This window comes from Xiphophorus maculatus, chromosome 20 (genome assembly GCF_002775205.1).
Source record: "Xiphophorus maculatus strain JP 163 A chromosome 20, X_maculatus-5.0-male, whole genome shotgun sequence".
Classification (NCBI taxonomy): Eukaryota; Metazoa; Chordata; class Actinopteri; order Cyprinodontiformes; family Poeciliidae; genus Xiphophorus; species Xiphophorus maculatus.
Window position 1 is genome coordinate 23,954,287 of NC_036462.1, and position 12,772 is coordinate 23,967,058.

General features: G+C 40.8%; 1 protein-coding gene across 3 annotated transcripts in view; it reads right to left on the bottom strand.

Annotated features, from left to right (window-relative positions):
* Nucleotides 1–10,686, bottom strand: part of LOC102227245 (tensin-2) — a 30,290-nt gene extending 19,604 nt beyond the window's left edge. For 2 of the 3 annotated variants that reach the window (XM_023325025.1, XM_014468386.2), the window contains exons 1-3: nucleotides 10,249–10,686; nucleotides 2,551–2,656; nucleotides 2,355–2,392 (exon numbers count right to left, since the gene is read on the bottom strand). In XM_023325025.1, coding sequence (XP_023180793.1) covers nucleotides 2,355–2,392; nucleotides 2,551–2,656; nucleotides 10,249–10,368 — 264 coding nt within the window. In that variant the 5' untranslated portion in view covers nucleotides 10,369–10,686. Of the gene's footprint in view, nucleotides 1–2,354; nucleotides 2,393–2,550; nucleotides 2,657–10,248 lie in introns of those variants that run through there. The other variant, XM_023325026.1, reaches the window with a different exon arrangement.
* Between the last annotated feature and the right edge of the window lie 2,086 nt (nucleotides 10,687–12,772).

Here is a 12,772-nt window from a genome sequence, read left to right on the forward strand (position 1 = left end):
GGGTCACGACCGCAGTGGCGAGTGATACTGAGCTGTTGTCACATGAGGGTAAGGGGACTGCTGCCAATGTTTTGACATAAGCTGTGGACAGAGGGAGTGCTTGTCTCACAGAGTGGAAACATGTCATCCTAAAATGAAACAGTCCACTCTTTGTCCAAAGCCCTAGGTTTCCAACACGTTTTCCACTCTCAGTCATTTCACTTTTATTGATAGGTTCTTTACATCCTATTTATTTGAAATGTGAAGACAAGTGGGTTTGTGTTTATTGTGGAAATACACAGTTAAAAACCCAACTTCGCATTGTTCAGGATTTGCCAAAATCAGCTGTAACATAGACCGGTCCAACATAAAGCAACAATTCAGCTTTAAAACCAGACTAATTCATTGCTCACCATCTTATTCAAGCGTGATCAATATTATTCAGAGGAATCAACATGGACAACAGCTCTGCTAGACAAAGTAAACAAAATTAGAGTTTTTGCTAATATGTGTCTTAGCATCAGCACCAGATTTCAAAGATGCCATCAACTATTTTATATTTTCCTATAAATATTTTTTCTCTTTTCAACAATAAAGTGAATTCTGCTACTTCTATATATGAAATACATGCTTTTACAATTCAAGAGCCTGAAACATAAGTTCATGAATTATAAATTAAAATAGTAAAGTCAAAAACAAAAGCCTGAAAAGAAGCTGTTTAAAGTTTTTCCACCTGCTACATAACTGCAAAAACGTGAACTAAGGTACTCTGGTCAGACGAGACTTAAGTTTTTGGCATACAAGCAAACTAGCACATTGTCCATACGTTAGTTCGGTGGCGGCAGCATCATGGTGTGGGGATATTTTTCCAGGGTGGAGGTTCACCTAGTAGCAGGACAACAGCTCTAAACATACAGCCACAGCTACAGTACATGGATTGAAGGTTAAGTCACTTCCTTTCGGGACACACAGATGCTGGAGTTTAAACAGCAGCAATTGTTGGGGTGTGCCCTACTACACCGTTTTCCAAATTATTATGCAAGAGATATTTTCTCAGATTTTCTTAAATCTTAAATAATTTTCAAGTCATGAACTATTACAGTATAAATCAAATTTTACTGAACAAAGCTCCCCATGAGAACAGTATTTTTTTCAAAAATAAAAAACTCAAAATGCACTGTTCCAAATGATTATGCACAGCAGATTTTCTAAACATTTTATGGATTATAAAGAACTGCAAACGGTCATTCTTTGAATGTGCAGCATTAAGTGGTCACATGTACTAAAATCAAAAGCTGTTTCAATCAAAAACATCTCAACAGGCCGAGTTACATGTTAACATAGGAGCTCTGCTTTGATATCACCTGCACAATTCTTGATCCATTGAACTTGTGAGTTTGTGGAAAGTTTCTGCTTGAATTTCTCTGCAGGATATCAGAATACCTTCCCAGAGCTGCTGTTTTGATATGAACTGCATTCCACCCTCAGATCTTCTGCGGCTGGGCCCACTGCGACCGGTTCTAATTGTGAGCTCTGATTAGGGGCGGCTGAATAGTAGGTTCATGCACCTTAAACCTCTGGAGGATCCTCCACCTTGAGGTTCCAGAGGCACCAGCAGCTTCAAATAACAGTTTGCTGCTTTGTAAGGACATTTTAACAGCTGCTCTCTTAATCCGATGAACTTGTCTAATAGGAACCTTCCTCATTATGACTTTATCTGTACAAACCCATCTTTGTTCTGTATCAGCCACAAATCTCTTCACAGTACGATAACGCTTCAGTTTTCGTTAAATATCAAATGTTTTCATATCTTATCATACGGCACTACACTATTTGATGATTTTCGTCAGCAGAGATCCTTTCTCTTTCCCATATTGCTTGAAACCTGTGGCCTGCTTAATAATGTGGAACATCCTTCTTAACTAGATTTCCTTTAATTGAGCTCAACAGACAAACTAATTAACCCAGCTCTCTGAAATTAATTATAGTGATTCAAAGAGCCCTGATACACAATTCCAGCTATAAATTTAATAGCACAACAAAAAATGTTATCTTTATGACACTTAAATCCAATTTGCATAATAATTTGGAACAAGGTGTAATGCGTGCAGTAGATGCGTAAGTAAGAATTTGATGTGTTTTGTAAGTTTGGGTGTCATAAAATAGCCCTGTGTTTCAGCAACACACACAGGGCCGTCAAATTCTGCTAGGTGTATGATGTGTAGCTTTGGGTTCAGTTATCACATAAAAATTAATAAAATTAAATTTTACAGTTGCAATGTGAGAAAACGCAAAACTGTTCAAGGGGAACGCCTCAGACCAGAAAAAGGGTGAGGTGTGCTTTTGGGTGAGTTTCGGTTGAATGTCCGTCTTACCTTTGCTTCACACATCTTGTGGACCACGATCTTGCACTCTGCAATCAATAAGAAGAGGACCTGGTTTAACTCTGGGAATCAGCTTTGAAGTCTATGAAAAAAGACAGCCAGGATGATCTTGTCTGCCTGCATCTCCTCTGGTCAGGCCTGACTCTGGACCTGCTGCACCTGGTCTGACAGAGGTGTGTGGACTCACCCTTGCAGAAAGCTCCTGGGTTGTCAATGTTCTGCTCACACACGTCACACACCCGTCGTTTCTTGAAGCTCTTCGCCGTGAAGGCGTGACTCGTCGGCTTGGTGAGCTGGAGGAACACAAAGGCTGATCACCAATGCAGAATACGCAGCATATGCATGAAAACACAAATGATGCTCCTGAGAGGAAAGCGTTATTTCAGTGATGTCAAACTGAAAAGAGCATGAAAACTCTCCCGACGTGCACTGTGAGCGTGCGATGTCGTGACGAGCTGAGGTTCGGCGTTTTTCTTGTCATTTCCTCGGGCGTCTCGGTTCAGATTGTCCCCCTGCGGCGCTGTTGTCAGTACGGATGTGTGCTGTTTCAGCGACACACCGGCATGCACATGGATAGCCTGCTGTAAACTCAGCATCCCCCACAAAAGAATACCTGTCATCTCACACCGTCTTTTAAAATGCTCTGATTCTGTCTCGGTCTGTGGGCCGATCGCATGATGAAACACTGGAGGTTCAGCTGCTCATTTCCATGTCCCTGTTTTGAATTTGTACAGGCAAGCTGGATGTGACCGGACATACTGTTGAGCACATTTATTGTATAAATTAAGTTTCTTCTTATCTTGTCCTTTTTGAGATATACCTTCTAATCGTGTTGCGTGGCGTTTTCTCTGATGTAGTATTGATCAAAGATCCTTGTTCAACATTACAAGGTGGGAGCAACCTGGACAATGTTGGCAGCTGTGTAAATATAAACGTGGAGTTTCTGTTGGCAAAGGAAAACCTAAATATGACAGAAGCAGACTCAACTATTTCTGGAATACAGTTTCATATACAGTGACTTACAAAAGTATTCACACACTTTAAAGTTTTTTTTTCCAATTTTCTCATAATACAGCCACTGACTTTAAAGTATTTTACTTGATGAACCAAATGAAATGATGTAAAACGGCTTTATTTCATTAAAAACCGATAAACTGCATGCAGGCTTCGATCTAATCCATTTTTGCAGCTTCTAACACGTTGGCCTTCATGACCTCCCTGTATTTCCCTGATGAACTTCCCTCTCCCTGCTAAAGGACGACATTCCCACAGCATGATGCTGCCACCCCCAAGTTTCAAATTAGCGATATTATATTCATTGTTTCCCAAGTTGGCCAATATATTAGTTTTAGATCTCATTTGACTTAGGGCAAGATCTTACCCTAAAAAATAAATTCTGGGCGTGCCGTGGTGGCGTAGCGGTTAGCGCGACCCGTATTTGGAGGCCTTGAGTCCTCGACGCGGCCGTCGTGGGTTCGACTCCCGGACCCAACAACATTTGCCGCATGTCTTCCCCCCTCACCTTCCCCGTTTCCTGTCAGCCTACTATCATATAAGGGACACTAGAGCCCACAAAAAGATCCCCTGGGGGGGAAAAATAAAAAATAAAAAAATTCTGCCACCTGAGCTGTGAAAGATGATGCATTCCTGTGAGCAGAGACGTCTCTGTCCAGGAAGCCAAAGCTAGGAGCTGTGAATGTCGTCACATTCATTTCAAGATCGACAAAGTTGCAAGAAGACAGTGGGTTTTTCTACTGCTTGATTGCAGGACAACATTCTCCATGTTTTATACATTTAATTTCGAAAGGAGTGTGCCGACATTCTACAGTATTATAAAGGCCAGGCATTAAACTAGATAAAAACCACCAGAAATGCTAATAAAGAGTTGCATGTAGCCATATTGCACACCAAACTCTGGGTTGATTGGCAGCATCCAACGTTCACAGTTGGAATAATAACTACTTCAAGGAGCATTATTGTTATATTGCTGACTGGAAACTCAGAGAAGCTGACCTTTGACTCCAAGGAGAATGCACCAATACCGTGGGCTTCCTGGCAGTTTCTCCTTGTCCAAGCAACTAATTTGGGCTGACGACCATCTCTAGGTTGGTTTGAAGTTTATTTTTCTTTTGTGTGTTTACTCATGTTGTCTACCGACCCTTACAGAGCAGCTGCATTTTACCAGGAATAAACTACACCCTGGTAAACTCTATATACCATGTAAGTGACTTTGGAAGCAATTAGTTAGAACTGAATTTTATTTTTTTAATTTCAGAATATTGCAGTAAAACAGTGCTGAATGCAATCCCATGGTATGCTTTCTGTTTGGTGAAAGCCGCGGCTTTTTTCCACTTCACAATTATACATTATTTTGTGTTGGTCTAATACATTACAATTTGTGGTTATAAAGTGGCAAAATGTGAATAAACTCAACAGATATAAACACTCAGGGTTCAGTAATATTACTGTCTGAAACATTTTATCAAAATAAATGAGTGATATTATGCTTTATCTAAGCTTAAGATACAAATTATAACAAACCCCCCCCTAAAAATATATCAATCCACACACAGAATATGAACTGGAAAGTTAAAGGCACTGATTCATAACCCTCAGCTTTTTTTTTTCTTTAAATAACCACCTTTCCTGGTGAAAAGAAGTGGGATGGTGTTTATATAAGGTTGTGTCCTAAACCACCAGAGTAAAGCCATTTGTCAGCATGTGAGGCACATTAAACCTTTACAATTTTCCAGGAACAGAGGAGGGGCCCGGGAAAATCTGGAGGAAGGTGGGGTTGTGCCATGCTAAATGGTGGCGTGTGCGGCAGAGGTTCAGAGCAGCAAACACTGTACACTGTTCTACTGTAAAGAAGCGTGTAAAATTACTACTTTACTACAGTCTAACAAACCTATCTATTGAGCACTATCAGATGTGTACAACCTACCTCAGTTCTTAATTAATTTACTGCCAGTATTTAATAGTAAAACAGTTGCTTTTCTCGTGCGTACAGCATACTGTCTTAATATGTTATTTCTTTAACTGCTAAAATAAAAAATGCCAAGAATATTGCCTTTTGGTTTTGCTATCCCAAACTCTGTACTGTACAACAGCAGTTTAGCCTGTTGTAAACAGGCTAAACTGAGGTAACTCTTAACCTCCACTAGAGGCCGCTACAGGCACCGTGTGTAGAGTCAAAAACCGTGAAAGCTTTCAATAATTTCAACCACACCGCTGTATTCTAGGAAGCATTTTAATGTTGTCCATAATGTTTCACTCAGCTTGTCTATGTCCCTATAAAATAAACTTACCAACAAAATAAACAAATAAAACAGTGAAACAGACTTTTGGAGACACGTCTTGTGATTAAATGAAATAAAAAGATTGTTACATTTAGGATGAAAAAGGGAGAATCTATGATTCTTTAATACCCCAATCTCACCATAAAGTATGAGGGTGACATTATCATGTTCTGTGTGTTTTCCTGTGTAGGAGGACTGGTGCAAAAGTGTATGAAATATTTATTTCTAATTCTGCCATTCCATATATTAAAATTATTTTTGGCAACCTTGGCTGACCTAAACAGGAAAAATGTAATCAGATTTAATTAGACAAAGAAAAACTCTTTTTGAACAGTGAGTATAACTTTCAACCAGGCGACAAACATGTATTTTTCATATATTTATTAATTTCTTTTTCTGATTATTTAGCTAAAGACAGCAGTTCAGTTGAACAAGAACAAAATAAGCACAAAAAAAGTCAAATGAGCCTTACGCCTCAGCAATAATGTACAGTATATTGTCGGAGGCAACAAACTTTGATTAGATGCAAATTATTCTTTGAAATAAAACATTTAAAGTAAAATTGTCTTCACTTACTTTTATTTTTGGAGTAGCCCTTTCCTTTACAACTTTCTAACTCAGCTACTGTGGCACAAATAGAGGATTTGTGAGCCACAGCTGAAGATGAGCCAAGAGCGTCTCCTGGTGGACAAATTGTTGTAGTGCAGCTGACTTTCAAGGAAGAAAATTACGATTACATCCTCGATTGTTTTTCGACCCTGGTCCTAAAGGCATGCTGCCCTGCATGTTTTATACATTTCCCTGCTTCAGCACACCCGATACCAATTAATGGTATTTGTTTTTGACACGATGGAGATTTATCTGTCAGACCAGATTAATCTAGTTTTTTTTTAAAAGATAGGCTTAAGGGTGCTTTAAGTAAAGTCTTTTTCTAGTCAACAATAAAAAAAATACTTGGTAATAAAAATCAACAGATGATAACTTAGGTCACATTTTAAGACATAACTAAATCCTTACAAAGGATTACCCTCCTATAAAACAACTTTGGATTCTGTCATATTGCAATCAAAAACTTCAGTGACTCTTCTAATCAAATCCCCCTAAAATAACATCTGGCTGAGCCAGTTGCCTTGAAAAGTTACATAATCAGTAATCTAGGTCCACCCTCAGACAAGGAGAGTACTGATCAAAGAACAACTTATGAGACCCATTGTAACTCCGGTTGGAGAATCTGGTTATTCAGCCTACAAATCTGAACTTTATGGAAAAGGCGCCTTCATAAGGTTCTTATTAAAAGAAAGCCACAAGAAGTCCTGTATGCTGCTTACCACAAGCCATCTGACAAACTGGGCAAAGATCTGCAACAATGTGCTGTTGTCATAACATAAGACATGAACCGAACTTTGTGGTCTACATGAAAACCGCTTTGCATGGTAGAAACTAACACTGTCTGCACATCATCTTAAGCACTCTACTCCATCTCATATTGACACATGCTGGTGGCAGCATCATGCTTTGTGGAGGCTTTTCTTGAGCAGGGAAAGAGAGGGGAAATACTTTAGCAAACTAAATCAATCAAACGCCATCTTCTTTGCAATCACGGACGGAGAATAAGGCTGTTGAAAAGCTGCAAACTAATGACACTACCAGACTAAAACTCTCATGCATGTTTCCATCTGAAGTTGTTCTAAAACAGAGTAGAAATGTTTGAGTTCTTGTCTGCTCTTCTCTTTGCTAGCAGCACAAAATGATCTCTGGCTGAGTGGACATCGAGTCTCCGGAGGATCTCACGAGTATCAGCAGAATTCCAGTGTTGCATTGCAGTATAAAAGAACCCCACCCCATCTGTTTTTTTGCAGCCAACGTTTATGTCACTCCCCAACCATCTCTGACCACTAACGATAGCCTGAAGCGCCTCCACATCCAGCATGCAGATCCAGAGAGAGTCGCCAACAATCAACACTATACTGGATTTCTTTATGACCGTGACAGTTGCATGATCTCTTTTTTTTTTTTTCATTTCAGGAAAACAGCAACAGTTGCTTTTACAGTAATTCGTCTATGTTTGAAAGTTATAAAGTGAAAAAGATTTCACCCAGTTGTCCTGCAGCTCAACTAAAATCTGTCCTGGACATTGCTCTCTGTGAATGGGCTGTGTACAGTAACACCCCCCCCCCCCCGCCACTAAACATGCTTTTTTTCAGTGCCACCTCACAAGCGATGACACGCTGGAGACCAGGAGTCACAACCCTACGTACACACACACACACACACACACACATAGTACACTGGCTATCCACTCAGGAAGAGACAGGAGCAGGTGGCAAGCTGGGGGTACGCTCCAGTTCTTGGTGGGTATTTATAACCTGCATGAGTCGGGGCCGCCACCTCTAAACAGCCGTGAAAAAAAAGCTGAAAATAGGTGCAGGAATGTGTGCGTGAGAGCAACAGAGAGAAACAGACACTTCAAAACCATCTCAGACCTCCTCAGCCAATATGAAGTACTTTGTTTCTATCCACTGCCTCCAAGTCCACCCATCCAGCAGGGAATATGTGTTCATAATTTGGCATGGTCAAACACATGCATACACACAAGTGATCCAGACAGCTGAGAGACTTGAAACCACATGTTGGGGGGGAGGAAAGAAAGGAAGGAAGGAAGGAAGGAAGGAAGGAGGGAAGGAAGGCTTGATGCAATACTTTGGCTTCTTTTAACAACACATTAAACTTACAAGTACTGAGCTGGATGGGATTCTGACTCTTTCTTGATTTGATCAGAATACAGGCTTTATTTAAGCCCTCTGCGAGGTGCTTGCTTTGACATGTACCGCTATAAATTTAATTTGCGAGAATGAATTGTATTTCGTGCTTTTGGATCTCACGTTTTCCCCAACACTGACATCATTCTTTTGAACAAATTAAAAGGTGTTTTCTAAACGGAGAGCACCAGATGCCGCTGCTGCTGACCTCCGGTGAGCCACGGCGGGATTTTACTCCGATTGGTTTGTTGTGGGCGACAAACACATCCTGGCGCGTAGCCTTGATGGTTGCATCAGCGGGCAACACTTTCCTCTCGGTTCTATAAAAGTTCAAAGTGCTCGGTCCAAGTCCACGCATGCTCCTAAATAGAATCCAGCAGACAGGAAGGCGGTGAGTCAAATCCAGACAGTAATTAATACTACTTCCTCTCCATCCTGGAGCCTCGGGAGACATCATTAACCATTAAACAAGTGAATCAGCTGCTGTGTGTGAATTTTTGCCGCAGGCTTATTAGATATAACAATAACTTTACAATACACATCCCCTTGTAAGCAACTAATAATTATTTAATAAATCAGCTATTAATAAAGCTGTTAACACTTTAGATACCATTAATATTAGAGGTGAGATAGAAATAATAATAATAAAAAAGAGAAATTAGGGTGTTTTCCACACTGTGTGAAAAGACTGTTATCTGACTGGGCAATTACTCATTATTGGTTTATACAGTATTAACCACTTAATTAATTATTACTTACAAACCTGTTGTAAGGGAAAATACCTATCAGATAGTGTTATTCATTTTGCATGAACTCTTCCCATATAAACCACCAACAAATATTTGGTAAACCAGTGACGGATGAAGATGTAAACCTTATAATCTACTAATAGAGGTATAGACTGTTATTTGCCAGGTTGTTACATTATACATCTCTTACCTTTTAATCGTTTATAAAGTGTTACCAGCGTAATTAATGAAATAATTGTTTAGGATAAAGCTATTTTAAAGTGTCAGCCTCATCGGCGCCTTTACAGAAAACTCTACCTATGAGCAACTAATAGGTCTAAATCTGCAAGGGGTTTGTAAACCCTTATTAAAGTTCATTATATTATTTTATATACATAATAGATCATTATTGAAAGGTTGTTAGAGTAGCTAAAAGTGACGGGTGCTTTAATAAATGCCTTAAGAGTTTATAGCTGCCTTAATACTTTACAAAGTGTTAGTTGCTTAAGTTACTAACCATTAATTCATGTTCCCTTGACAAGGGTTGTCTTTGTACCCTCCACTGTACCCCTCATTATAATGAGTAATAAGTTGTCAATACACAAGTTAAGGATCAAGCTGTAATCACTGTATAATTCCTTAATAGAAAGGCATTAGTGCATTGAATAAACAGTGGGAGAGGCTGAAAACATGAGCAGCACCTTGCCAAATGAGATTCTACGTCAGTGTACTTCATGAAGAGGGAGCTCCACAGAGCTGGATAATGAAATGCTCCCGACAAGCAGCAGAACTGCACCGACTCTATTTTTGAGACATGGGGAGAATGGTTTGCATTTTTTTGGTTGTGACTGATGTGTGATCAGTGGCGAATGCAACCAGAAAAATTTGTAGCAATTAAGTTTCAGCTGAAATCCGCTCAAGCCAAACGATTTCATATGCGACCGCCTTGTTCTCCAAGGCGACATCAGCTTCAGAGTATTCACCGACTGATTTCCGTCAAGCTCAACATGCACTTTTTCATTTAACGAACTCGGCAATCTGCATGATGAAGAGTCAAACGTTCCATATTTGCAGTAAAAAGCTGATGGTTATGATGTACCTGTGAAAGCTGAATGATCCCAGGATGCACCTCAGGGTCCGCCTTCACAGGGATTCCTCCTGTGTCTGTACCCGGGCCGTCCTCTTTCATCCTGCTGCTACTGCTGTGCATACACCCCATGCTTCCAGTTTTCAACTCTTCCCCTCAACCCTTATCCACTCCTTAACGCCAGCACCACGGTCCGGGCAGCTCTGGATTTATCCTTCTCTCACCGCCTCATATTTGTTTTCCTCTTCTCCCACATTTTCCTTCTCTCCCTCTTCACACCTCTGCCCTGAGCTCTGACAGCTTGTCCTGCCTTGAAATCAACCCCAGATGACTTCCAGCTCTCCCGGACTCTCCTCTTACAACCCCTCTCCCCCTGACAGAAGTGTCACTGAGAGTTGACCCTCCTCTCTGCTTCCTCCTCCTGCATTCTCCAGCTATCCTCACCCTGAAAGCTCACCGTCACCAACTCTCTCCCCCCCCTCTGCTTTCCACTCAGCGGCACCTCCTTCTTGGGTCGTCCAAACTCTAAAATGCCCCCCTCTCTTCATGCGGCCGGACCTTTTGGTTCTCGCCTATCTCGCTCCATCTTGCTGCCCCTCCACAGGGGAGAAGCGGCAGCTGTGTTGTCTTGTAGATGTCAGACTCTTCTTCCTTTTTTTCTGGCTTCACATCAGGCCCTCATGTTCTTCTTCCTCACGGGGAAGTGATCTGACAGACCTTCTCGCTGCGGCGCTTCAGCTCATAGATTGAACCTCTTAGGTTCTTCTGAGGCAATGTTTCTCTTTCTCCTTCCACCTTTCCATTTTTAAATAGTCCGCAAATGCTCTAAATGTAATTAACTTGACCACTATGCTTGATGGAGCACATGACACCAACTTTCATGCATTTTTATTCCTTCTGCTTGTCTCCTGTGAAATGAAAACAATGGCAGGCTCTGTGCTTAAACCAAAGATCTGTGTTCCCCTGGCTGGATGAATTCCACCAAACTCTGGGACTCACACAGAACAGTATTTCCTCAAAGTGGGTTCCCCAGACAAAATACTGCAGTAAGTCAGAGGCTTTAGGGTTGCGAGGTTTAAAAAGAAAAAAACACCCTCCAACAATAAGCTCTTTCTGCAGCCATGTTCTTAGCCCCCAGTCAGAACGTACAAAGCGGTCTTTGGTTGAAAACTGAGACAGATCCAATGGTTGAGGGCTATTTTGGGCTGGAAACTATCAACATGTGTTTGTGAGGGTTTTAAGCTGAGGAATGCTTCTTGTATTTCTGATCTGATGTGAGCGGAGTCAGAACGCACACATTTATTGGCTGGCCTGGTTGGGAAGTGCAAAACAAAAACAAGAAACATTAAAACATTTGACAAATCCATCCAACCTGCAATTAAGATGCATACTAATCCACTAGTCGTATGATCGATGGTACCACTGCAAATCCCTTCTGAAACTGTTTTTCATAATGCATGACTGGACACTTTTCAAAATGAGAAAGACAGTAAGACATGCAGTTAGTTAGGACGTGTTTTCATCTTCATAGGACAGGAAATATAAAGGATGTCAAAGTTCAAACAACTGGAAACGTGAAAAGCAAGAATGATGGAAGACCTGAGTTTATCCTGCCACTATGCCCAGTGAGCAACATTGTCAGGGAAAGAGCAGAAGAAATATCCAAAGCTCAGATTGGCATCGCTACGGCGCTATAAATCAATGCGCACCATCTACATGCCAACAGGCTGCTGGGTGGGAAGCATCTTATCCTACCATCACAAATGTACAGTAAATGTATAGAATTTGGAAGACTGTCTTGGTCAAACATAAACTAGTTGCAGATGGTGTTTTGCTGTATTTAATGATTGCACTACATGCTCTCTCTCAAATATTTTACACTTCAAACTACAAACTTCTATTTTATTATATGATGGAGCAGCAAAGTACTGTTCAGGTACATCATTTTGAAGGAAAGGAAAGCGATTCTGTTCATCATGTCACTTAAGATGTGTTTGTATTTGGCATGTTGACAAAACAAAGTCACATTTTGGACTCATCTGACAAAAGCACCTCTATGTTTGCCATGTTCCCTACAAGACGTGTAGAAAACTGCAAGCAAAGACTTTTTATGGCTTTCTTTCAACACTGATTTCTACTTGCTGCTCCTCTGTATTGAGCACAACTAACAGAGGTAGAGTCAACAGTTTCTCCTACCTGAGCTGTGGATCTTTGGAGCTCCTCCAGAGTTACCATGGGCCTCTTGGTTGCTTCTCTCATTATTGTTCTCCCTCCTGGACCTGCCAGGCGAGTTGAAACAGTGTTCAAAGCTTTGGATTTTGTTTTCCAAGCCAGCACCACTTTAAATTTCAAAACTTCTTCCTTGACCTATTGCCTGTGCCAGTCCTCATGAAGCCGTTTGTTCTTTAATGTTCTCTAATAAACCTCCGAGGGCTCCATAGAACAGCTGCATTCGATATTGGAATTTGTGCAAATAGACTTAGATTCACGATTATTTTAATTGGGTGACTTTTAAAATAAATTGCCTGCTGGCTTT